This window comes from Bombus huntii, chromosome 12, assembly GCF_024542735.1.
Source record: "Bombus huntii isolate Logan2020A chromosome 12, iyBomHunt1.1, whole genome shotgun sequence".
Lineage (NCBI taxonomy): Eukaryota > Metazoa > Arthropoda > Insecta > Hymenoptera > Apidae > Bombus > Bombus huntii.
The window spans coordinates 8168391-8195260 of record NC_066249.1 but is presented as its reverse complement, the minus strand read 5'-3'; the positions used below and the strand labels follow the sequence as shown (position 1 = coordinate 8195260).

The window sequence follows — 26870 nt, the reverse complement described above, 5'->3', positions numbered from 1 at the left end:
CCCCTTTACTTTGTCGCTGCTATCAAACTTTTTCTTTCGGGCTTGAAACTCGCTGGAATCACGGGACCAGCTCGAGACGCGAGTAAACGTGGCACGAAAATAGATATCGCAAAAAGTAGAGAACCGCGAAAATGCCGGTGTCGGATCTTAAATATCATGAGAATTCCCCTTGTGCTGGTTCTGGCACATCCATTCGACCGTACTTCAGCTCCGCCACATCCTGCGGCCCATCGTCGATCCGATCCTCGCGTATTTTTCGCTATCCTTGATAAAGCTCGTACGCTTGGGGAAAACGGTACACGATAGAAGAAACGTTGATCCTGTTTTTAAATTTCACGCTAAAGTTCTCCGCCAAAGACCAAGTCTCGGCGAAAGCGAAAGAGGTAAAGAAAGCAAAGAAAGTATACCGTTTTCAAGATGCGAAAAGATATATGAAACCCTCGCTCGATATTTCCGGCTCCTTTTCGTAACCACTAACGAACAGACGAAGCGACGCTGGAAAATAGAATAAATCGACCGATGAAAAAATTGCAAATGTTGCGCGAGATGTTGCGTTGGCGCGGTATTGGCGCGGTGTTGGCGCTTAAGCGGATAAAACGTTGAAACGTTCTTCCTCGTCGTGGAACCGAAAAAGAGGACGGGAGAGAAAAATTCCAAGAGCGCAGCATCGAAACGTCGAAAGCAAATTATCGAAGACCTCCGAGCGCGATATCGCTCTAAACGAGAGATAAGGTTCGCTCTTAGCGAGGAATTCCTCTGCCACGTTCCTGCGTACGCAAAATATCGTAGTAAACTGCTAAACGCGTAACAGATGATCAAACGTAAGTGCGTGTAAAATCAGATCGAACAGATGGAATTAACAAGACGGCTGTCCCGTTCGTTTCTCTCTGGATCTCGATATCGGACGCTCCTCGTTTCACTTCGTTCGTATCGACGGATCGGATAACGCGAGATAAATCGCGACAGAAGCGAGATTCCTAAGATTTGCGCAGCGCTACAAAAGCGGCGGAAGACTCGAAATTAGATTGGAGCGAGGCAGAGCTATCGACTGGAAATTTCACGGCGCGTTTTCTCGTTACTCGCGCGGAACGAAAGCGTTTGAAATTCCATCGATTCCTTCTTCCACCGATCGAACTTCCACGACTCTGCCGGATGAAACGATCTCGATCGATGAAAACGGTGCTCGCGATCGCCGATCGCTCGGACGACCCGGCTAACTCCATACGCTCGCTTCGTCCTTGGTCCGATCCTTTGTTCGCTCGGTCGTATCGAAATACGATCGGTCGTCCAACCGAAACACGGAATCTCGATTCCTTCTCATCGAACACGCGCGTTTTCCATCGTCGAGGGTGGAGAATCGTGGCGGAGACAAAGAGCGATCGAGAGACAGCAACGTCGAATCGACTGCTCCGATTACAGTCCAAAGCGTTTAAACCACACTGCTACCACTACCACTGCTCCGTTCGTTATACACATGGCAAGGATTGCACTCGTGGAATCGCAAGAAATTCGAAGAAACGGAGGAAGAACGCGAAAAGAATCGGATCCTCGTGTACCGGTTAGCGATGTTCGGTAACTCGGTGGAGGGCTGCGCGTGTCTACACTCTATACGTCGAATACAGAAAGTGTACTAAAATGTTGACGAGGCACGCGGGTTCACGATCGGCCAGCGGCGTGGCGGCGAGCCTCCGCGTGTTTCACGTGCCGGCGATGAAGTGGCCGGCCGTTCTCTGTGCGCGGCACAATTATAATGTTAAACCTAGCGTCTTCTCTCTGCCTCCCTCTTTTCTTTCTTTCCTTCTTTCTATTTTACGTTCCGGCCGGTGCACCGGTTCTAAGCTGCCGTCGCTCTTGCCCCGTCGATCACCCGCCCAACTTCCATCCTATACGCACCGCGCATTCCGATTTATTAATTATTTTTATTCCATCGTATCATCGCGTATCGATTTGCATAGGAACGCGCGCATAATCTATTACGCATCTGTAGCGACGCGTTTAACGCTTTTAGCGCCAAGTATTCTAATAGATTTCGAGTGAAGGGTGCCCCTTTTACAATCCGTCGTCTTCGTATTTCCGTAAAATGGTATTTTTTTAATGGACGGAAAAATGGACCGAAGAAAATGTCTAGTTCATTGGCTTTCGTCTCGCGCGAAACGAACAAGCTTTTGGAAATTTTGGCGGAGAGATTTTCCATGAAACTAATTGCAATTAAAAATAACCGTGGCAAAGGCCTCGGGAAACACATTGCGACCCTCTTGAGTTAGTCTCGAGTTGAGAGTCGCCGCGACCCTTTTTGTCGGAGATCTGGGCTTTTACAGCTTCGAAAAGAAATCTTACACGTTCTTTCGAAATGTTACGTTTCTCCGTACAATTTTTCTAGGAACGTAGAGAATCCAAAATTTGATACAGGATCGTCTAACTTGAAAGTTATATGTCACTACGGAACAGGCATAGCTGTAGAAATAAACGAGAGGTCGATGACACAGAGGTAAAGACAGAATTGGAAGAAAGTTTGATTTTTAACGGCGAGCGATGGCTTTTTCTTTCTCGTGGAATAACGTGGATGAAATATCGACGGGACATGGAGAATCCGAAACGAAAGAAGCCTCTTTCTACGCTTGTTGTGAATAATACATGACGCGGAGTTGCTCGCTGTGTCGAGTACGTATATATGTATATTCGAAATTCGAGTCGAATAAAATTCATTTTGCGCAAACCGAGTCGAAGAATTCAACTGTTCAAACGCTTGCTTCGCTATTCGATTGTCTTTTAACGCTACCAAATATTTACACGATGTTCTTATTTTGACGAATATATTAGGTGATCCCGTAAGTTCGTGCAGTTTTTCGAGCGGTTATATATGTTATTTTTTTTAAACACCTATGAATCGTTGTCTTAGGTATTTTCAGAACATTTGACATCTCTTGAACTGTCAAACTTCGTGATTTTTCAACAAGATCCCGAATTTTATCTTCGTCTGTTTGAGGAGGACGCCCGGAGCGTTCCTCGTCTTCTAAACAGAAATTCCCAGCTCTAAAACGTTGCAACCGCTTCCTACGGGTGCCAGATGAAAGCGCATTTTCCCCGTAAACGGCACGTATGTTTTTCGTGGCAATTGTTACAGAACTTCCTTTCCGAGATTCATATCACTGTGTTCGCTATATTACGATCTTATACCCACGAAAATCTGCTCTAGCCTGTTCTCGATCAGCTAAGCTCGAGTGCATTGGTCCCTTATCGCCGTATGTTTATAAATCGACGCATGAAACGTATACGCAAAAGTCGGCACGAACTTATGGGATGACCTAATAATTAGAAAAAGCTGCAAGTCAGAAAATTCGCTTATCTACTAAATATTAATCGATGCACCTTGGTATGTTACCAACGAAACAATTCACCGCGACCTCGAGATACCCACAGTCGAAGAGGAAATAGCAAAATATAGCGACAGATATAGCAAAAGAGTCGACAAACACCGAAATCCCCTAATCACTGGACTACTTGATACGACGGACCAGATTCGCAGGCTGAAGAGACACTACCCGCTAGACCTAAACGCTGGATTCGATTAGTTATCTAAATTAAGTAATATTTACTTATTTATAATACTTGCTTATAAATTATACTCATCTATAATTAGTATTAACTTATTATAAATAAACAGTCATGTCACTGCGCCACGCCAGAAAAATTACTGGAAATTCTCAACGCGAGAATTGATTGTAATTTTAATAAATAAATAAAATCTACCAAATATCATAGAGAGTGCTATACTACGAATATTTTACATATCTCTTTGTATCTTCGACATTCCTTCGAACGCCCTAGAGAATTTGGAAATGTCTATTGATAATTTATCGATAAATTATCGGTTACGGTATCGTGCTATCGATAAGATAAAGATTACAAAAGTGAAATTCCAATATGTGGCCGTATAATTTACTTACATTCTCGTTTGCTCTCCCTTATCTTACATACATATGTACATATACCGAATTAACCACGCTATCGATAAGTTGCTAATATTTAGCTAATGTTTTTCAGTCGGCGATCGTTTAAATAGAAGCTTCGATTCAGGATGCAGTCGGAAGAGGCGACAAGAAGAAGTTCGAGCCATCTTTAAATACAGATAGCTATTCATTCAAGTTTAGCTTCGAGGTCAGACAAATGAATGTACAATAAAGCAAGGTTCGGAATGCGTCGCCAATCAGTAATAACTGATCGTTATATTTCCTTTTTTCCCTCGTCGCTCCTTGCCCGATGATCCCTCGTATTCAACGTAAAATTATTTCACAAGCGAAATCGAAGAACGATCTGAAATTATTCGTTTCGTTAGCCCATTAAAGGTATAAAGATGTTACAAATATGTCAAATTCTTTAAACGTAGGAAAATTGTAAGATCCAGGTGGGAGAATTAGCGGCGAGAAAGACACTAAGCAAATGCCTGAAATTTATCGTTCGTAGTCAGAATGTTAGGAAAGAAACGAATGACCGAACAAACAAACTAAAGGAACGGAATTCGATAGTGTAAATCGATCGAAAAATGTGACGAATGAAATGCTGCGTTAACGCAATGCGTCCGTCCTTAATGGATTAGAAACAACGATATGATTGTAACTTTCTTTCGCTAAGGATATAGATAGACACACCTTTCAGGAAGAAAGTAAAAAACACGGACAGGCAAGATGTACATACTCGCTATTATTGCATTACTACCAAGATCAAAATATATGCGACAGATATGATTTCACCGAGTCGCGTAGAATAATAGTTTAATGTTACACGAGTAAAGAAAACGAGCTAGTTGGGGGCACCGCATTACGGCCACTGGTAAAACAGCTGGATCACAAACATTAACACTATACGCTAATATTAGATGCTACTGTATGATATTCCTTCCGTACCACAATGATATTGCTGATATTTTTTTAATAAATACTAATGTTGCAAACTATAAAATAATAAAAAATAATTTCTACAGGGTAATTTAAAATAATCGAGTTGTATTATTTTTGTTGCGAGACACAGAACGAATGTAATTAAGATAAACAGCGCGCAGGAAGAGAGTTCAGCTCTCAGAAAAGATTTGTTTTGATTCCTCCTGGTTAACTTGAGATGGCAATTTACACCGTGCTATTTAGACCACTTGTGTACGGTTGAGTAAGTGATGGTGATAAGTGAGATGAAACATAACATTGAACTACACCGTATAACCAGTAATGCAAGCTGCACGATCTTCTACAGCGAGAGTAGAAAGAAAACTCTGTCTTTAATTCCTACTGGAAAAAGCTAGTTGACGAGAAATTTACATATACTTATCCTGATCTTAACAAATGCTTATTTAAATCATTGAATCATTTTAAGTATTTTAATTGTATTAAGATTGTCCGAATCTGAAATCGCATACGCACATTATGCATGGTGTACACGATGCTTGTAATGAAAAATACACATATAGTACTATAATATTGTTATCCGATATTTATTGCAATAGGGAGTCGCTTATTAATTATCACACAATATGCCTATAGGTAATACAAAAAAGTGAGAATATATTATGTTTCGCACAATGTTTTCATAAAACGTTGCTGTTGACAGAGTTCACACGAAAAGAGGATAGTAAGACTGCACACGGTGCAAAAGAAGGTAAGAATGAACTACGCGTTGTAGGATGACAAAACTCAGAGGAATCTCGATTCTAAAGATATATATGATGCAATCGTAAAGGGCAAAAAGTAATAATGCAATTTATGTGGTTAAATTAAAACGGTTGAAAATGTGTTTCATCAAATAGTTGGTAGGTTAGGTCGGCTGCTGTATTGACCGGGCAGTTACGGCTTACGGCGCTGTGTATTGACGCAAAAATTTGGCGCCCTCAAAATGGTTGTCTCGACGAGCCATCGAATTTCTACGTATTGCACGCGTTGAAGGATGCTTCTCGCTACTCACCACTTCTCTGCATCGTTCCGCTAGGTCGTTACGATTCATTAAACATAACTCTACCGATCGAACAGCGTGAGAAAAATTTTAGCAGAACACCACCAACGTATCCATCGACACGACACCAAACCCTGTCAACGCGACCAACTACTCATGCCTTAACCCAGCCGCTACCGCTGTCTGGCATGCGTTTTCAAATGATCTCGAAGAAAGTCGAATGGTAATCGAGATATGCGTGCGCAGAAACGAGGTTATGTCAACGATTCGGCCGTCGAGCGAAAACTTTTTATAAACAATTGACTTACATCGTACAATTCCTATGAAAATACTTCGTATTTGTTTCGACTACGTCATGATATATATTTAACGTCGAGATATTACCATGCTATAACTTAGATTGATACTTTAATTTACGATAATTGATAAATATTTGAATTAGAAGAGACACGTATACTTTACATGGCATACATAACGTGACTTTATTTACCAAAGTGCATTGTATAAATGTTTTTAATAAATTTACACACTTTTTATCCCTGTTTGTAATTAGTAAAAAGAATAAATATAATTAGTAAAAAGAATAAATATATATTAAATATGTACATATATATTTTATTAAGTCTGTCGTACAATTTTTAAACGTTGTAAACTACCTTCACGGAATAGGAATATTTAAGTTATTCGTTTAGGAATTGTAAGATCGAAATGTTGGACGTCTTGCTCTGCACGATAAAGGGAAGATAATGACCATAAGAGAGTAGATAATTGTATAAACAGTATGAAAAGTCATCAGTCAGTTTTCGGTTGTTGACTAGTTTGGTGTCGTCATCGATAAAACGTTAAGAGTGATATGGCTAAGCTACCTAAGATTAACGTTGTAAATGCCAGTAACGTCCATAGTGCTAGCCTATTCCTTTTTCATGGATCAGGTATATTTATATTACTTGTCAATAAGTTTTTATTTATTATTGATTATTTTTTATATGAAATAATTAATAGGTGAACGTTGAAAGTCATTTTTTATATTACTATTTCAGGAGCTACTGGGAGTAATTTTAAAGAGTGGATCGACATTCTGAATAGGGAGGAATTAAAATTTCCACACATAAAAATTATTTACCCTACCGCACCTCTTCAACCTTATACACCTCTTCATGGAATGGTAATACGATAAATTGACACGATAAATTTAAAACGCATAAAACAGATTGATAATGTATACAAAATAATTGTTATTTTAGCAAAGTCATGTATGGTTCGATCGTAAGAGTATATCTATAGAAGCCCAAGAAGACGCTCAATCAATAAATTCAATGTGTATAACTATCGCAGAACTTATCGATAAAGAAATTTCTGATGGTATACCAAACGATAAAATTGTTGTTGCTGGTTTTTCAATGGGAGGAGCCCTATCGATGTATTTATCGTATAGGTACAAATTATCTTTAGCTGGATGTTGCGCTATGTCTAGCTTTCTTAATAAAAATTCATTTGTATATCAGGTACATATAGCGATATAAACTCCCATATTATTATTTTTTAATATCAACACATTTGACGCTTGTTCTTTGTTATCACGCATAGCATTTGAAAAACAATCCAGGAATACATGCTCCACCTCTTCTGCAATTTCACGGTGTTGATGATAAACTCGTCCCAATAAAATGGGGAGAAGAATGCTATAACAGTCTAAAAGAACTCGGTGTTAATACTCAATTTGTACCATTAAATAACGTAGATCACGAATTAAGTAGGATCGAGTTACAGGCCTTCAAAGGATGGCTTTTGGACATTTTACCACAGAAATTATTTGACTAATTTAGCTATACGAAATTTGTACTTTTGTAAAATATTGTTATAAATATTTTGATTAAATAAACGATATATGCATGAGAAAAAAATGTATTTATTTTTGGAGCAAAATTTAGAAACTAATAAGAAACTAAAATATTAAAGTAAGAGAGATGGGAAAGGGTAGAAAAAACTACAACGATTTTATGTACGAGAGTGGGGAACGGGATAGGAGGGAGGTAAACAAGCGCCATCGAGGAGAGCATCGACGAATCATAAGCCAGTGGTCTCAAGGGGTCGTGAGAAGGTGCTGCGCCCCACAAGCAACGGAGAAGTTCGAGGGTAGTAAAGTAGTAACGTATTCGACACACTGGCCTCATATACCGGATATAACCCACATATTAAGGTACATACAACGAATAAATACTATCGTTTTTGTAATCGTTATCCTTTCGACGAAACGAAGATCTAAAAGAAGTCAAAAGTTCAAATGTTACTGTGTTACTTTGTATAGATCAATAGTTATAAATCGTGATGCAAGTATTATGCAAATATTGTTGAGACTAAAAGTGATTATGTAGCGTGAAACTTACCCCTCGAATTTACTACGTATTATCACATGTACACAGTTTTATCTTTCAGTGTGACAATAATGTGCGATAATGATGTGCGTGAATCATGGCTACGACATTGTTCAAATATATTATTACAAACAAGTATTATACTTGCATTTAACTTGTAATCGAATAATCTCAATCTCGAAGAATTGCTAATTAGTTCGATCTGATTTTACAAACAATTAAACGAATTCGATTTAGAAATATACGTATATTAGTGACGTTTCTAGATATTACATCAAAATTATACGGTGTAGAGAAAAGAAATATTTTGAAAAGTTATTGCGTGAATGCACAATGAATCGACAGTAAATAATATTTTTTTTCTTTTTGTATCATATAATTTGTACTTTACAATTTGTTCAGCTGGACATTCGGTAAATTGTAAATAATATGGCGCGCCTTCATCTGCAATCGATGACGTCAAAGTCAACGGAAAGGGATGTCAACGATTCGATTTAACAATTAAATGGAATGCCTGCATCCTTGCAAAGGTTTCAGATGAAAATATGTCAAACGTGAAATGAATGAAATGAATATCGTTCGCCGATAAGAGCGTTAATTAAATTGAAACGTATATCATATGTCATCGAGTGTTATGCAAAATTTGTCGCACAAGTAAATATCGTTTGACTCGAACACGATATAGCCAAAAGAATTCTCGAATTCGTCGCTGTACTATATAAAAACCGTACTGCGTCTGATGAAATCGATCGGCAGACGTTTCAGGAAACTTGAATTTTCAATCGATGAAATTCAATCTTGTTACAGTATACAGCTGTCTAAAACAAAACAAAGATAACAGAGGAGAACAAAGAGGAACGAAAAGAAACGGCGCTAACGAAAGTACGTGACGAGGAAATGTCGCGATGAGATACGACGATAGGACCTAAGCGTCGGAACTTAGGTCGTGAGGAGGGGAACACGGCTAAGAAATAAGAAACGAAATGTATCGGCCAGCGGACGTTCCTAATTGAAAAATAGAGGCATCGAAGGCGAAAAGCAGCAGGTTGATGTTAAGTGGGGAGATATTAAAATGGGTCAAGAGTATCTCCATGATGACAGTGTACTTACGTTGTTCGACTTCACGCTCGATGCCTTCGTGAAGAGATTCTCCTGCGAACTCGTCGCGAGGATCATCGAGTCCGCGATATAATATAACACCTTCATCGTTTCCTCCAATGTCATTGACAACGAGCTTCAAACTGGTTCCAATGTAAATTACTAATCTTGACCGCGTAATATTTCGCGATAAATTTCAAAACGAGCAAATTTGCCGCGGAAATATAATAATTTATTAAGAGATAGAAAAGAGAAATGAGATTGTTAATGGAATTATTATCTTGTCGTGTCAACGATAAGTAACTAACGTATCACTTAAGTTGTGTGTACGTTACTTGAATTGTTGTTAGTTTATGTAGAAACTTTAAATCGCGCAATGCGATACGTTACGGGCAACGGCTGTCGACATAATCATTTTGTGTTTAAAAATCGTTGAAGGGGAGAAAGGAATATTTTTCTGCGAAATTTAAGAAGATTATTTTCGTGGTGTACGAATCGCGTAAAATTACGGAGTCTGTGTCCACCACGGAGGCGACTTGGCTGTACAACATTACTACCCAAGGTAAATGAATTTTTGTTATATTTAATTACACCTTTACCTAATCGATGTTACATACAAAATTGATTTCAAATAAAAGGGACTTGAAACTTGTGGTAAGAGAAAGAAACGAAGATTGTTTCAAAGGATACTACTACGTACATATATTTATGATACATGTATCTGTTATGCAAGAAAATCAATTTATTAAATATAACATATCGCAAATCGAAACGATGCGTTTCGAGTTGAATAATTGAACGAAAACATCATGAAATATATTTGCATTTTGCTAATGAAGAAACCGCAGTTCCGAAGTTTAGCTACGACAATTACCAGATTACCACTTTCTCTGTATCAGAAAACGTACGTAATATTCCGACACTTTCCAAGTAATCTATGAACCTAGGTACGATTGGAATTACTGACCCACTATCGTCGCCTGTAATATGTCAAGATTACCGCACTCTTCTCACTTTCACCTTACTTTACTTCCCGACAGATAACGAAACATATTCCGTTAGCGTAAAGCGTAAGAGAGAGCGTTCCAACGTTCCAAGTTGTTTCTCGCGCGTGTTATAATCGATGCGCTTCAGGTAGCTTCATTACCATTACCATTACCGTACAGTACGATCATTTCTCTGTTCATCGAACTCCGTGACAACGATGTATAACAGTTAATATGTAAAATGTATCCACGTAAAAATAATTTATACCGTTAATTGATAGAATAAGAGAAGGCAAACGAAAGGAAAAGATCAATTTTGATGGAATCAACGTGGGTCAATGTGGGTATGCTAAAAACATTGCAGCAGCGATGGAAAACGTACAATTAATTTTTCAAATAATGTAATAAAATGTTCGGTAAACGGCGATCAAATTTTCCTTGCATTAAAATTCATCGCACAAAATTGGATTATTGCCAAGAACAGATGCGTTAGTATCGCTATTTACTCCGCATTGCGGATTGAAATACATTTATCGCGCGAAAGGGAAAATGTTTGCGATTAATGTCCGATTGTTCCTGCGAAACGTGTCCAATAGGCTGAAGCGGAGCTCGCCGCGAGAGAATAATACCTGAACTTGGATTTCTTTTATATAACATGTTAGCGCATAAAATAACTAAATACAGAGAATACAACAGGGTAAAGTATCTAAATATAGGATAAAATAAGGAAGTAAAGAAGTTGATTCAAACTATTGTGGTTCATTTATGTATGAGCCAATGATACTAACTAATCTATGATATTTAGGAAAGAAATGACGATTACAGGGGAGATGAGCAACAGCGCTGGGTTAGGATTCGGCATCGGTCTCGGCGGCGGCGGCGAAGGTCCAGTCCTCACAGCCGCTCAACAACGCCAAGGGGTAGTCACGTTTTTGGTGATGCTAGCTGTGCTCTGCTTTATATTCGCTTATTGCTGTTGGGGCGCACCGTTCTGCAGATCATTGTGCAGACGACATTGTTGCTGCCAACTCGAAGATCCAGAGCCGGATTCACGATTTAGCAATAACGATCAAACTATGGTAGCAACACCAACGATTATTCTCTTGCCACACGGTAGGATGCTCGTTGTGGATGGTACGATCTTCACGCAGTTTCAAACCGATCCAACTGGTGAGATTGCTAACATGTACTAAACTTCGGTGCTCCTTTCTTCTTCTTCTCCTTTTCTTTCAAGTTGTAGAATATCAACGAATCGAAGACGAAAATGTTAGTTACTCCATGTTATTTGTCGGAACAGGTTTAGATTTGGTGGAACTAGGTGATAGCGTACTACGTGCTCAAAGAAATCCACGAGGCATAATTCGACATCAGCTACAAAACAGCCAAGGTAGTATACTCGAGATGGATGCAGAAACGTCAAGCAAAGATAGCTTAGGATCCGTTGGGTGTTTTCCACCACCAACTTACGAGAGTATCTATGGTAAAGAAGAGTCGGATATGCCGCCATCGTATTCCGATATCTTACTACACAGGTCAGTTTTGATTCTAATGATATTTGCGATAATTTCTCTTTAATAGATTTGATAATTCTATCGTTAGGTTTGCCAATCTTCCTCACGAGATAGATATGCACGGTTATTGTCACGATGGCAAAGAAGAAATTGAAATGCAAAGTTTAGATGGTTGTCCGCATATACTAAGCAATCCGATGAATACAATAGCATACCCTTATGCGACCGTAACGAATTTCTCGAGCCAAAGCTTCCCACGAAGGACCGTCTCGAGAAATCCATCCATCATTAGCAATCCACTTGATAGCTATTACGTCGATAACGAATTAGAATTATACCGGTTGAGTCAGGAGATGGTACCACGAGTATTTAGTAATGCGAACTTTGAGACTCTTAGAACTTATCAAGACGAAACCTCGTTTTATAACGTGAACGGAAACGTAAGCGAACGACAAAGCGACACGTTGTCGAATAATGGAAATTATTGCTTGTCCGATAATAACATTCGAAACAACGAAAGAGTGATCCCAAATAATACCGATCAAGTATCGAGGAATGTAACGTCGGCAAATGAGTTAATGAATACAAGAAATCTTGTTCGAAGCATGTCGAGAACTAGCGAAGAAAGTAGAAATAACATAGAAAATTCACAGAGAGATAACCAAGAGACTGGAGTAGTTTTCGTCCGGATATCACGTTCCGACGATTGCAACAATAGCCACACTTCGCAAAACTGGTATAACGACGCAACTGAAAGCGATAGGTCGAGAGCACAAGCGAATGAGGAAGATCAATCTAGTCTAAGAAATATACATCCCGAAAATGGCCAGACGGATGAAACCAATCACAATATGGAATCTAATCCGATAGGATATTATATAAGAAATCAAAGCACTGACGAGGCTGTCGGCAGGTCGCACAGGCTAGAAAGCGAGGCTGTTTATTCTGATGAAGAGACTAGAAATTTTGGAGCACTGGCAGACATTCGCGAAAGTCGGGTATAACGTGAGATATAACACTGAAAATATACGATAACAATCGATAGGAGGTAGAAAACTCTCTGACCAAAGGTGCATATGTCGATAATTACATTCTGTAAAAAGCTTATAATAAAAGTGAAAACATATTCTATTAATGTACCAGTTTATTTTCATGGAAATTAATTACTTTGAAACGTATCTTAAATAATAAAGTTCGCAGTACTAAGGGCGCTCGAAATTTAGTAGAGAAATCTATTATACAATTGAAATTAATATTATTTAATTTATCAGAATCAAATATTTTTTTGTTAGTTTTTAATCTAAATGTACTATGATGGGTTTTAAGTCTATTTGTACACAAAAAGATAATTATAACATTTAAAAAAGCATGGAAAAATGCGGACAGATAATTCAACTGACCTAAGAGGATCACCAAATTGTTTAAGTCCTGAAAATAATTTTATATACAAAAAGGTACAATCAATTTAATTATGGCATAATAATGAGAGGAGAAAGACGAGGAAAAGTTGGTTCAGTCCGTCCAAGGGTTAATCTACACACTAGGTTCAGTAATTGTTAAGTAAATGACCGTCGTAAATGAATTCAAATATTTTTTATGCATTATTAGTAATCTATTCTACAGACTACTTGTTATATATTTGCTTTTTATATTATTTTAGTATAAAACGCAATACAGTTAACGATTTCTGAAATTCAAACTTAGATGCAACAAGCTCATAATTTATATTTTTACGTGTCACGAGAAAACAATGAATATAGAATACATAAAAGTAAGACGTGTATAGAATAACTGTTGGACACATGTCCTATGTACAGGTCCTATGTACAGATTATGTATATGTAAATGTATCTCCCGAATTGAGTTTGAACTTACTACTCTGAAAGAACTGTGGCATAAATGCATAAGATGTACACTGTTATTTTACAAAAATATACTACGTGGCACTATTGTCCACGCACACATACTCACACACATGTCGTATTTATATGACATAAACAAGATACAATGAAAATTGATTTTACATAGAGTCATATATGCGTTATAAATATACACTAAGTTACGTGAAAATTATACACTGAACACATTATTACCGTTGTTGCATAGATAAAGAAGATATCAAAGTAAAGCTACTAATGAAATAAAGTATTTAATAAAAAATTGAAACTTTGTTTTTAATCTACATTTTTTTCTAAATATATAGGTAATAAAAAAAGAATAGGAAACCAAAAATGTTAAAATAGAGGTAAAATTTTACTCGTAATAATTTAATTAAAGGATACTCTTTAATCGTCATCATGAATCGACGAGTGATAGTAGCATACCTTTAAATTAATTTTGCACGAATCATTTCTCACATATGTATCGGTATTTTATATTTTTTTACAATTTAATTGTCACTATCTACGTCTTCAGGGGCCGAAGAATCTTCATCCATGTCTTCCCGATCCCAATCCTTCAATTTCGTTCCCATTACAAAATCATCTCTCAGCACATTCCAAATTTCCTTCTCCTTCTATATGAGATATATATATATATTATCGTTTTTTCAGCATTAAATATTTGCTAATAATAATAACACTTGTCTAAGAAATACCTTTACCTTCTTTTTATGCTTTCCATTTTCTTGCGTTTCATTTTTTACATCATTATCTACTGGTATACTTTTACTTCCTCCCATAAGAACATCCAAGAATACAGTCTTATCGATATTTCTCAATACTTCATCGCGTTTTCTTTCTAATGGTCCAGCTTCTGATAATTTTTTGTTAATCTCACCTTGTTGTTGTTTAACTGCATTGAATAGTTGTACTACACCTCTACGATAAAAAATGATTATTTATTTAAAAGAAACAAAAAAATTACATCCTCTATCCTTAGAGTAATTAAATTACTTTGTAGCAATCTTTTGTAATGTCCTTTCACGCTCTCTGTCCGTGATGCTTGGTTTTACTCTAATACCTAAACTTTTTTCTTTCCTCCTTTCTTTTATTCGTGGTTTTTTAACATTAGCATCTGCTCCTTCTAATTCCTCTGTTTTTATTTCCCTTTTCTCTTTCTCAATTTCAAATGACAACTTTTCTTTATCTTTTTCATCTTTCACATCGTATAACCTTTTTGCTTTTGATAAAACTATTGTTTTCCTACGTTTTGGCTTTTTTGTCCGTAGAATTTTTTGCATAGCATCTGCCCATCCGGCATTTCCACCAGCTTCACTTTTTGCATCAGTAAGCTCATCATCTTCAAATTCTTCTTCTTCTATATGCATTTTTATATGTTTCATTTTTATAGATCTGCTTGGCCTTCCTAATTCCTCTGCTTCAGATTCTGAGGGAATGATCATCACTATTGTTTTTATTATCATTACAACGTTCTTTTAATTTCATTGCAATAATATTTATGAAATATACATATCAAGTAAAGTAAAAAATATCTTTACAAAATTGACACGAACAAGAATATTTAATAATTTCTTGAAACCACAAATATTAGATTAAACATGATAGGTTATGTAAGAAGAGAATCAGAATTTAAATAAATTCTAGATATAATCTTGTGAGTTTCTCAATGGTTTTCTCATGTTTGTCTTATTATCTAACACGACTATTATTAATTAAGAAGAAAAAACCACATATTAATAAATTTGATTAAATTCAATACTAACCCACGATCGTACCTTATGACTAAGAAACCAGGGAGAATATTTAAATAGAACTTATCTCGATTAATTCCTTACGTTCTAAACTTTCATTTGAGCTCTCCCCAAAATTAAAAAATTCTTCCTAGGAGCCGAAAAATTTGGATTTTTTAATTTTACCACCTGTTGATTGGACATAATAAAATATGTATTATATTATGTATATTTCAGACGCAAATATTTCAAGATTAAGTGATAATAACGATATAATTATTAAGATAACTGTATTTGTTTTTTCATGCTTTACAAAAATATCGGAAAATAAATATAAGGTTCTACTTAAAAGAATATTGATGACCTTAAAATCCTGTAAAAAAGAAATGATCATGAGAGAAAACTATTTCCAACGTTATATGTGGTTCCTGAAATAATGTAATTTTTTCCTGACAAATTTTTCCATACAACGATATAACAAATAAGGTAAATATTTAAGTAATCTCATTTACCTGGACCACCCTGTACATGCATATTAATCGAGGGCCAATCAACCATTTCATTACTCACGAACACGATGAAACTCTATGTATGATGAAACTGTAATGAACATTTATGAAGAATTCGTAATGTTATATTTTATTTTAATTATTATAGGTCTTTCCTATTTTTTCTATCGTGCAAGTACGTACGTACATACTGGATAACAAGATTCGAGAATTCTCGATTGAAATGTCTTTTCGTTTTCGATATTGCGTGCAACGAAGCAACATTTATTAAAGCGCCTCTCATGTCAGTTTTACAAGAACTACGAATAGAATTCCACAGTGAATTATACTTTACACTACGAACAGCTGTTTGTCTCTAAGACTTCTCTAGACTTAATGAAATACTATTTTTTTTTTTTAATATTTTCACGTAACTATAGCAGAAAAACCAAAATATAATAAGATAACAATTGTAAATGTGGAATCTCTCTTATCAAGAAATATTATATTTAATTTTAAGAGTATTGCTGTTTGCGAGGAAAAGCTCAAAATGGTATCTGTCAAATCTTTGTTCGTATTATCTATCAAATAAACACATGTAACCTAAAACGCGTGAATTTAAAGAAATTTAAAGGAAATTATAGAAATGGATGTTGTTGTTACAACAAGCTTAGAAGCCCTGATACGTAAGTTAAGATACCATATATTTATTTATTGTCTAGAAATGTCTATAGTAACAAAGACTGTCCATTTTATAGATATTCAGTTGTGGTTAATTTATTAAATATATCTTTTTTTCTTCTTTTATTTTTTCCTTCTTTCTTATCTTTTTTGTAGAAAGGGTAACAAATCCCCAAAATCAAAAACCTGATATAGCTGCAACCGAAGCATTCTGTGTGATGCTCACCAAAGAAGCAGAAGGTATTCAAATTGGCACTAAATTATTAGCACTGCGTATTCAATCATCTAACGAGACTGAAGCACTTCAAGCTCTTGCTGTAAGTTTCTTTGTCAAATTTCTGTTGCATAACAAATTCAGATGTAAAATTATTTCATTTCATATTATTTTATTTATTTAAAGTTATTCTAAAGAAAACCTGTATATATGTATGCATATATGTATACATATAGGAAGTAGAAGTCATTTTATTTTGATTGTTTTATTTGATTTATTGCTTATTGTTTAGTATTTGATACTTTTTGAATATAAATTTAAATTAAAAGATAATCTCTGATAGTAAACCAACATACATATTGCACAAGTATAAGTTTTATCATTCTTACACGTTGTTTTTGGTTTTTAATTACTTTTACAGTTACTAGATACATGTATGAATAGATGCGGGCCGTCTTTTCACGCAGAGGTTGGTAAATTTCGTTTTTTAAATGAAATGATTCGTTTAGTTTCACCAAAGTATCTAGGTGGTAAAACGCCAGCCATGGTGCGCCAAAAAGTATTACAGTTGTTACATACATGGACAAGGGAGTATCCAAAAGAATTAAAAATTAAAGAAGCCTATGAAATGTTAAAAAAACAGGGTGTTATAGAAGTGAGTTCCATATATTATTTTTGACAGAGAGTTTAGTCTCCTTTTTTTCAATCTTTTCTTAAGATGTGAAAATTGTACATGTATTCAGGATGATTCCGTGTCTTTAAATAATGCTCAAGAGGAAGGATTGAAAGCATTAAAAACTAAGAGTACGATATTTGATGATGAAGAGAAATCTAAATTGCTGCAGAAATTGTTGCAAAGTAAAAATCCTGATGATTTACAAGCTGCAAATAGATTAATTAAAACTATGGTGAGAGAGGTAAGTGTAATATGTATTTGAAAAATTGTAAAATAGTAGTTTTGCAAAATATATCAACTACTATTTTATAGGATGAAAGAAGAGTACAATTAAATTCACGTAGGATAATGGAGCTAGAATCTGTTCATAACAATGCAAAATTATTATCAGAAATGTTAGATTCGTATAACTGTAATGAAACTAGTACGGAAGATCTTGAATTAATGAAAGAATTATATCAGGCTTGCGAACGATTAAAACCAATTGTGCTCAGATTAGCAAATGAAACCCAAGATAACGAAGGAATGCTTAGTAAGTATCTTATCAAAATTCGTTTAAAGAAATTTAACGAATATGAGAATTACTTTCTTTGTCTATTAAAAAATCATTTCTTCATTCAACTTTTACTAATATCAAGTTAATAACTTGAGCATAAAATGTAAAAACTTACGTTATAATTATTAGTCGGAATTTTAAAGCCGTATCATGTTTAAATAATCTAATAGGTGATGTACTTGCTGCAAGTGATGAATTGGAACAAGTATTTGAGAAGTACACTGCTATTATAGTTCATGGTAAATGTGTGAAGCCTAAAATAGACTCCGATATCAGTCCGTATTTATTAGATTTATCTTCTCCAATGGAGAATGTTCCTCTTGAAAGTGATGGTGTAAACGCAATGACCACAAATCATCAGTCAGATATGGAAGTTTTAGGAGATATCTTCAGTTCACTAGGGAAGTCTGAAGATTCAGAAATCTCTTCGGTTTCTGACGCAAATCTCTTAATGATCGAATCAGTCATGCAGCCAATTAATGTTTTACCTAAAAATAAAAAAGGTCCGTGAATGTAAAATATCTGACACATATGCTCTATCGATTGAATAACGCTGATATATTGAAAAAATCGAGCGTTTTTAATAATGAATTTGATCGATTAAATAAACGAACAAATGGTGAGTAACATTCCATTTTCAGATGAATTAATCAACACATCTGAAAAGAAAATTGACAGTAAAGCAAAAGCACTGGAGGAATTGAACGAATTGGGAGAGTCTTTGCTTAAACAAAGCTTATCAGGCATAGTATCGAATTCACGTGTAAAGTTAGGAAGGTTGGTAAAACGTACTTATACTCTTTAATTAGTTCCATTATATACAATTACGGCGTTTAGTAGTAGTAGTAGTAGTAGTAGTAGTAAACAAACTACAAAAAATAGTAAACAAAGTATAAATCGTCCACCAAATATCAAACCTTTCAAACGTTTCAACGACCTTCCCTCGTAGCGGCAGTTCTTCACATTTTCCTAATTTGTCGGATACTACAAGTGTAAAAAACGACAAACTGTCTGATATTCATCTTAAGTCAAGCGATAACATTCCATCTCACGATGATACAAATCCTCAAACCATCGAATCTAATGCAAATGAGAAGATAGAAACGAACCGATGTAACAATCGATCAAGTGTATGGGATGCTGCTTCAATAATACCGTCGACGGAAAACTCAGTTAGTCCCGAACCGGAGATTAAACCATTGACAGACATTAACATTAGCCTTCAAGATATTAAACCAGGTAAATTGTTGTTTCCTGTTCTTTTGCATCTATTGATATTATCATAAAAGTACATTATATCTTTGCCTAAAGACAGAGTACGATGTTATACCTCTTATTCAATGCCCGATATTTAATGAGACACGTTAGTAACGGTTAAAATAAAACTGTTCGTTTTATTATTGTTTATTCAATAGGTATTAATCCGCCTATGACAGTAATCGAAGAGAAGAATGGTATATCTGTTGTGCTTCATTTTGCTCGGGACAATCCAAGGCAAGATGTGTTTGTCGTAGTGATTACGACAATGAGTAAGAATTTGAAGCCACTTACCAATTACTTGTTTCAAGCAGTGGTGCCAAAAGTATGTTTTTAATATTCATCTAATTACTTTTCGTCATTGTTATTGTTCATACAACTAGCAAATCATTACAATTCAATTAATTAAATTACTAACATTTGGAACTGAAAATATTTTTCCTTTTTAGAAATGTAAATGTAGACTACAGCCACCTTCTGGAACAGGATTGCCTGGACATAATCCATTCTTGCCTCCATCAGCAATTACTCAAATTATGCTAATTGCAAATCCTACCAAGGTAAAACAATGAAAATATTTCTTTTGTATTTGAAATATTCACTGACTTTTTTTAACCTGATATAATCCGTTTTGTAGGAAACGGTATCATTAAAGTTTATGTTAAGTTATACAATGGACAATGAAACTTTCACAGAAATGGGTGAAGTAGAAAAGTTGCCTTTCATTTAAAGTACTTAAAGTATAATTACTAAGAGTAAACTCACAAAAATGCAGGTTCCAATAGCTAAAAGGAGAATAATATATATATATATTATATATATTAACACATATTATATATATAATATGTACACACACATACACACACGCGCGCACACACACAAACAAACAAACAAACAAAATTTTCCAAAATTGGAATCATGAGAAAGTAATTTTCTCTTATGCTTTATTTCTTGAATTATAATTACAATTTTATCTTCATTATCATATTTATTATTATATTTAAAGATAAAATTAATGTTACGTAGTTACTTAAAAGTAATGTTGTGATTTATGTATACGCTTGAAAATGTGCAAATTTTAAGATCAAAAGATGGAAGTGGACACATTGGAAAATCGTACGTGATAAAGTCGAAGTAACTATGATTGAAAAATAGCGGAAAGAAAAGGCACAAATAAAAGAAACAACAAAGCACGAAAATTAAATAGTTTAATATAAATTATAAGTTAAAACGACATTCCTCCTTATTATTAAATATAAATGAGAACAATATTTTATTCAAAAATTTAAACAAATGTACTGTTCGTTTAAGAAGCGGAAAGTACTTCATCACGAAATGCAAGAGCAGTAACTGCTTTTTGGTGACCCTGATATTCTCGTTCTACTACTCCTGTTGATACATTCCATAATCTTGCAACACCATCGGACGAAGCTAAATCAAGTCAAATGTTGAAATTAAATCCAAAAAAACGTGATAACAACAGAATAAAAAAGAAAGTATGTTATTACCAGTAAATATGTATTGTGAATCTGCACTAAACGCAGCATCCCAGACCCATCGTTTTGCCTCATGTTGAAGTACTTGTACTTCCGAGAAATCTGTAGTTTTCCAAACTCGAGCGGTCTGATCAGCAGATGTAGTCACTAAAAGTCTAATCAAAAGAGACCACGAATTACAATAAATAGTACATAATTTTATATGATTTTATTATCATATTATGTATTTAATGAAATATACTTACGTAGAATCGGGGCTAAATTTGCATCGAAGTGCGTAACGTTTGTGTGCTGAAAGTTTGTGACGAGGATTAAGACGGGTAGGTTCATCGCCTACACCCCCGGTAAGTGTCCAAATATAACAGTGGCCTTTGTTGTTCACTGCTGCCATATATGTACCATCTTGATCAATCGCAACGTCTTGCACAGACGCTTCAGCTTCTGGTATCTTTACGTACAAAGAGCAATTATTTAAATAAATAAGCGTGGAATTAAAGTCAACCAAAATCGGCATGTCGCCATTACTAATAAAACAAATTATTTTCTACACTTTTTCGTACCAATTGTTCGTTATGATCCGAACGTAAATCCCACAAATGTATAACACCGCTTTGATCACCAACAATAAGTTCTGCTTGATTCGGATGCAGACAAACACAGTTTACAGGAGCTGACACTTGGAATATTCGTTGGCATTGAAAGCTACTTGACCTGTAACATTTTTGTTATTCTTTTTATTATTATTATCATCATTATTATTACTTATTTATTATTTTCAAATTTTTTTTTTGTAGCAGACAATTAACATGGTATCTAAATCCTATTTGTATTTGCCTGAGATCCCAAATCCGTGCTGAACAGTCTTCACCACCAGTATACATCCATTTCCCCTCTTCCTAGATATAATAAACTATATTAACAATTTTAGAATAAATGCTATTACATAACTATAAGAATAATCTTACAAAATTCCAAATTTGTATTGATACCAGCAGAATATAATGATAAAATACCTGGAAACCTAAACCTGTAATATTCTTTGACACTCCTTCATAATTAATAATTGGATTTGGATTGTTCGAAACCAAGTCATACATCCTTATATGTTGATATCCGGCAGCAGCTATTAGATATTTATCTGGAGTTATGTCTAAAGCATTGACTTGCTAAAAATAGCAAAGTATTAGAAGAAACAAATTTTAGACAAAATATACACGTGATATTTCCATAAATATCAGAAGATTACCGAATCTGTGTGTTCTGCAGTTCGTTGGCAAACTCCTGTGTGAGGTTGCCATATTTTGATAGTATGATCATAGCCACCCGTTACAAGAATAACTTGCTCATTACTGTTAGTACCATCCACAGTCATTTGATAAAATGTAGAAATGATTAAAACTGGATCTCAATATTTTATAATTTTCTGGTAAGATTTGTATCTAGTAAGTCTTGTATCATTGCATATTCAATCATATACAATTTATAGCTTATCCTTGGCTGTCTCAAAATACGTTGATTATAAATGAATAGTTATTCAATAAAATATACTTTTGCTATGTCTTTGTCTTTTACTTTACACCCTCTGTTTTTCCTTCCGACCGGTTAGATTGTTTGAAATACAATAATATGTATTATTAGCAGATTTTGTTTGTATTACACAACAGGTTATGTCATGAAGGGAGATTTTTGTACAACAGCTAGTAACATCTCTATGTTACCATTAATTTAACCCGTTCTCTTTTAAAGGTACAACGTGCAACAGAGAGACATTGTTCGATTTATTTGTATTTATTTTTATTTTTGTTCTTACAATAGAAACTTAAAAACTCAGCAAGATTATAAACAGAAACCATAAATGCCACTCTTCCCAAATAATATCATTATCCGTTATTTCATGCAATATATCTTTCAATGCAATTTAAAAACATGATGTGTGAAATTTACATCCATATCAATATATATATGTATACATATAAATATAAAAAATATATTACATTATTATTATTATCATTATTACATTTTTCAAATATTTGTTGTAAACAATAACACTGGCATTTGATACTGAAAAATATTTACTTCAATTTATAAGTCGATCTTGAAATTCGTTAAAATTGAGACATGTGTTAAATAAGAAATTTCAACGATTTATCGACGTTTTATCCAAAATCATACTACAATTATGATCGAACGGATAGACAATTAGTGAAAAACATATATACCTAGATAGATCGTAAAATACAGCATCGAATTACCACACTTGTATCCAATACTCATATTGTGTACATACGCGTTTCAATAGAGTTTGAAATAAAATGGAATTTAATTATGTTTTATCTATATCTGATTATCTTCCAATATCTATTATCTATTATCTTTGCGCATCTCGGTTAATTTGTACATACAAACGTTCGCACTACGGATACACGTATTCACATATTATATATACATATAATTTAACATCTGATCTGATCTACTTGACAACCATGAAATGAAATTGACTGCATATAACTTTCATTGTGTTACTTTACTCGGGCACAGGACACTAAACATACAAATCTTTCTTATAAAAGTATCATTATAACCATTTATTTAGATTTACAAGAAACTAAGTCAATTCTAATTCTAGTTGAAATTATTTGGATGAATTTGTTCGTTACAATTATTTTTACAAATAATAATTTTTTCACTATAATTTTAATTGAAAAAGATTCAATTGATTTCTAAATTTTTCGTTATAATGGCAACACATGTTATAATGTACATATTTTACACAGTATTTTGGTATTTGTCGATTAATAAAATAAAAATACCTAAATGTTATAAATATATTCACAAAAAGAAAAGGAAATTCCCTTCATAATAAATGTTATCGTTGTATCTGTTTTTCTCCTATTACCTTTATATCTCCTATATACCTTCCTTTTAGTCCACTAAGTAAGACACTATTAACGTGGAAAATAATGTCTCGCAAAATATCAAAATTTATCTTAAATTAAAAGTATTTCATAGAGGAAGAAAGCACAAAAAAAACTCAATATAACGGTCGATCAATACCTTATTTCTCATTTCATGAATTTCAAAATCTTCTTTTTCTAAGAAATCTTTCTTTCTTAGTTTATATTATTTCTTCTTTCCTTCTCTTGCATAATTTTCTGTATATGTGATTGAAAGCTGTCGACTTGATGCATCCTTGTTGATAATCATTCTGACAGAAGTCATACTAAGGATATACTTTCAAAACAGTTTATCCCATTATATATAAAATGAAAGGTCGATTCGGTATGTTCAACAAAACCAACAATTAAATTTGATAAATCAATCTTATAGATAACATGTATGGCTATATGAATATATGATCGCATGTGGTTATGCGAGTCTATATTATATTCACATTTATGCGAAATCCGCTGCGATTTCCTTTTCTATATGGAACAACATTAAATGAAGGATGAACTGTTGCTTTTTCGAAAAACGTAATATTTACAAGTGATTTACAGGGTATGTTACAGTCTTTTCTTTGGTAAAGATCCAAAAGCAGATATTACCGTTGCTTTGGTGCCAGTTGCAGATGATGTTAAAGTGGTAAGAGTTGGTTGAGATAACAGCACAGTTGGCTTTATCGAGGCAGTAGCTCCAGTTGCAACTTGATCCCATTTACTTTTTCTCTTTTTAGCATCATCTTCCGTTGTACTAGAATTATTGGGTCGCTTAGCTGTACCAGAAACAATTTCGATTTTTGTTTTCTCTTTCCTAGCCTTCTCGAGTTTATCCATTTTTGCCTTTTGAACTTTAGCGAGCTCCTCGTAATATGAATCTTTACCCCACTTAAATGGATCGAATCTATCAGGAGGATAATTAGTACCCAATTCATTGATGCTACAAAATTGAACAAGTTTTTCGTAAATGGATGGATTTCTAAAATCCTTCCTTTGTTGTATAACTTTGTTCATATCCAAACCGCCGCTCTCCATTTTCCTAAAAAGTTTTGTTATCTTTTCCTGTAGTTCCACAGGACACTGTCCTGATGGCTCTGGTGGTATAACAACGCCATAGGGATCCACCTCGCTATCTGAAACTAACTGTTCTCCTTGACAAGAGGGAGAGCATTCCATAATCGAGGAGGGCCTTCCATTTTCAAAAGGCTGTCCATCGATTTGTGTTTGTACCACTCCCTCGTCATCGGAGACTATTGCATCATCAAAGTATGAAACCAATCTTTGCACCTTAGATGTCACATCTGTTACTAAGGTGGGTGCATTCGACAAATCGTTACTAGACTTGCCACCGACGTTGGGTGCAACAACGGGACTATTTGAGGCTGATGTGCCAGATTTGGGACTGGTGAAAGCCTGGGGCTGACCGACTTGGGCATTATGCGGGGCGGCCCCCTGGGGAGTGTTCGAATTCTCCTGAAGGTCGTCTTCCACCCCGTCTTCGCCCTCCGAGTCGGTATAGGTGGCCGTGAGAGATGCCAGAGCAACACTTTGTACAGACATGGTTAGTTGGCTTTGAGTGTCCGCCGTACTACCAAGCAATATTTTGTGTTGGAACTCACCGGTGTAGCGTAGAGCTGTACGCCTTTTAGTTGTAGGGCATTTATGTATGTAAATATGCCTTATATATCAACATTAACTATGCCCTGATATTTCGTTGGAATGTTTGTTACTATATCAAATCTGAAACAAGAATTTCAAACATATAATTTATTACCCAATCATCAAATTATATTCTTGAGTCAATAATAGATTGTAATTCCTTATCTACTCATGGTAGATAGTTTCACCAAAGAAAGGATAAAAAAAAAACGGCGAGAGGGAACGGAAGAAGAGGAAGTGGAGAAGGAGGCAGAGGCGAAGGAGGTACAGGAGGAAGTGAGAAAGTAACACCAATGTTTTGTACACGCAAACGTGTTTGTCATGTGATATAAAACATGCTAAACTCAAATAGTTTTATCGATACTGTTTATAAATTATTGTTGTGCTTTATAAAAGATACACCTCGTATTTTAGATCCACCAATCAACTGACAAGCGCATCAGGTTATGTCATTAAAGATCTAAATTTCGTGCGATAGCCACAACCAACCTGACTATTTGAATCCACAATTTTTCTGCTTACACTATACCTGATTTCCCACTCATTACGTTAAACTTACGACGTCTTATTTTTCTACTAATTAATGTTTTCCTGATGAAAAGACTTGAACATTATCAATGCATACCGTCTTGTATTCTAACTTCAACCTTTTTTATGAATTTCGTTGGTGCGCATGCGCAAAATTAATAAAATACGTATACGTATTCCCAACGAATGGCTGAAGAAAACTTGAAACAAACATAATTGTGATCTATGCTAGCTACTAGCTAAATACTTATTTTCTCTATTATCATTATAAAGGTTTCCTTTTTTTTCTTCTTCCTTTAGTAAAATACATATTATAAAGTTAGGTTATCATCGCCAACTTTCATTACAGTCGTGCACAGTGCCGGCTCACAATTCTTAGATCTTTCGTATTCTCAGTGATTGCAAATGAATTACTTTTCTTTAAACTGATAATTAATAAAACATTAGCTATTAAGTACACCTTGCGATTATGAAAAATATCGATCAAAATTAGTTGATGCTATATTGTCCTTTTTTTCGATTGACACAGTAACAATTTTATTCCTTTACATCTATCATTCATTATATCAGAATAAAAAACGCTCATATACCTGTTTTGTAGTTTATTGCTGAATTTGGTAAATATTCAAAGAGCAGTAAATGTTATACATTGATGTAAGTTTATTATTTATTGCTTTTCAACAAAGTTATTCTCACACTTCTATACTTCTGTATTACGCTTACATACATACTCACTTATATATAGATATTTTTGTTTTTTCACTGAAAAATAATAAAGTTGTTTGGTATAGTTAAAAATTATCAAAATTTAGAATTCAGGCGGCAAGAAAGGCAAGTTATT

General features: G+C 34.7%; 7 protein-coding genes across 17 annotated transcripts in view; 3 read left to right on the top strand and 4 right to left on the bottom strand.

The window, feature by feature from the left end:
- The window catches only part of LOC126871925 (septin-7), a 42725-nt gene extending 36226 nt beyond the window's left edge, over window positions 1-6499 (bottom strand). Inside the window, exon 1 of the transcript XR_007691793.1 lies at window positions 5950-6499. The gene's annotated coding sequence lies outside the window, so the exon portion shown is untranslated. The remainder of the gene's footprint in view (window positions 1-5949) is intronic.
- A 13-nt stretch (window positions 6500-6512) lies between these two features.
- On the top strand, window positions 6513-7841 carry LOC126871956 (lysophospholipase-like protein 1). The gene is made up of 4 exons (XM_050631357.1): window positions 6513-6869; window positions 6978-7102; window positions 7182-7442; window positions 7525-7841. The coding sequence occupies exons 1-4, from the start codon at window positions 6791-6793 to the stop codon at window positions 7756-7758; spliced, it is 699 nt and encodes a 232-aa protein (XP_050487314.1). The 5' UTR covers window positions 6513-6790; the 3' UTR covers window positions 7759-7841.
- A 153-nt stretch (window positions 7842-7994) lies between these two features.
- Window positions 7995-13042, top strand: LOC126871930 (uncharacterized). Of its 6 annotated transcripts, none has more exons than XM_050631301.1 (5): window positions 7995-8137; window positions 9120-9972; window positions 10049-11566; window positions 11694-11928; window positions 11996-13042. In XM_050631301.1, the coding sequence occupies exons 3-5, from the start codon at window positions 11191-11193 to the stop codon at window positions 12909-12911; spliced, it is 1527 nt and encodes a 508-aa protein (XP_050487258.1). In that variant the 5' UTR covers window positions 7995-8137; window positions 9120-9972; window positions 10049-11190; the 3' UTR covers window positions 12912-13042. The 6 variants fall into 6 exon arrangements, with proteins under 6 accessions (XP_050487258.1, XP_050487264.1, XP_050487259.1 ...); XM_050631302.1 differs by having other exon boundaries at window positions 8022-8137; window positions 8715-9972; XM_050631306.1 differs by having other exon boundaries at window positions 8042-9972; window positions 10049-10064; window positions 11222-11566.
- A 1099-nt stretch (window positions 13043-14141) lies between these two features.
- On the bottom strand, window positions 14142-16203 carry LOC126871955 (RRP15-like protein). Of its 2 annotated transcripts, none has more exons than XM_050631354.1 (5): window positions 16051-16203; window positions 15584-15727; window positions 14802-15234; window positions 14510-14726; window positions 14142-14422 (listed from the first exon to the last, which is right to left on the bottom strand). In XM_050631354.1, the coding sequence occupies exons 3-5, from the start codon at window positions 15188-15190 to the stop codon at window positions 14297-14299; spliced, it is 732 nt and encodes a 243-aa protein (XP_050487311.1). In that variant the 5' UTR covers window positions 15191-15234; window positions 15584-15727; window positions 16051-16203; the 3' UTR covers window positions 14142-14296. The 2 variants fall into 2 exon arrangements, with proteins under 2 accessions (XP_050487311.1, XP_050487312.1); XM_050631355.1 differs by having other exon boundaries at window positions 15572-15727; window positions 16051-16138.
- Window positions 16204-16563: 360 nt separating this feature from the next.
- LOC126871926 (ADP-ribosylation factor-binding protein GGA3) lies at window positions 16564-20389 on the top strand. The gene is made up of 11 exons (XM_050631295.1): window positions 16564-16712; window positions 16864-17024; window positions 17343-17576; window positions 17665-17838; window positions 17910-18129; window positions 18324-18656; window positions 18795-18930; window positions 19103-19392; window positions 19569-19735; window positions 19860-19970; window positions 20048-20389. The coding sequence occupies exons 1-11, from the start codon at window positions 16673-16675 to the stop codon at window positions 20138-20140; spliced, it is 1959 nt and encodes a 652-aa protein (XP_050487252.1). The 5' UTR covers window positions 16564-16672; the 3' UTR covers window positions 20141-20389.
- Window positions 20390-20601: 212 nt separating this feature from the next.
- On the bottom strand, window positions 20602-23257 carry LOC126871944 (target of rapamycin complex subunit lst8). The gene is made up of 7 exons (XM_050631336.1): window positions 22153-23257; window positions 21920-22072; window positions 21741-21802; window positions 21467-21617; window positions 21152-21354; window positions 20919-21061; window positions 20602-20841 (listed from the first exon to the last, which is right to left on the bottom strand). The coding sequence occupies exons 1-7, from the start codon at window positions 22276-22278 to the stop codon at window positions 20717-20719; spliced, it is 963 nt and encodes a 320-aa protein (XP_050487293.1). The 5' UTR covers window positions 22279-23257; the 3' UTR covers window positions 20602-20716.
- A 206-nt stretch (window positions 23258-23463) lies between these two features.
- On the bottom strand, window positions 23464-26760 carry LOC126871939 (SAP30-binding protein). Of its 5 annotated transcripts, none has more exons than XM_050631325.1 (3): window positions 26620-26760; window positions 24452-25582; window positions 23464-24328 (listed from the first exon to the last, which is right to left on the bottom strand). In XM_050631325.1, the coding sequence occupies exons 2-3, from the start codon at window positions 25400-25402 to the stop codon at window positions 24122-24124; spliced, it is 1158 nt and encodes a 385-aa protein (XP_050487282.1). In that variant the 5' UTR covers window positions 25403-25582; window positions 26620-26760; the 3' UTR covers window positions 23464-24121. The 5 variants fall into 5 exon arrangements, with proteins under 5 accessions (XP_050487282.1, XP_050487280.1, XP_050487279.1 ...); XM_050631323.1 differs by lacking the exon at window positions 26620-26760 and adding an exon at window positions 25904-26613; XM_050631322.1 differs by lacking the exon at window positions 26620-26760 and adding an exon at window positions 25991-26613.
- Between the last annotated feature and the right edge of the window lie 110 nt (window positions 26761-26870).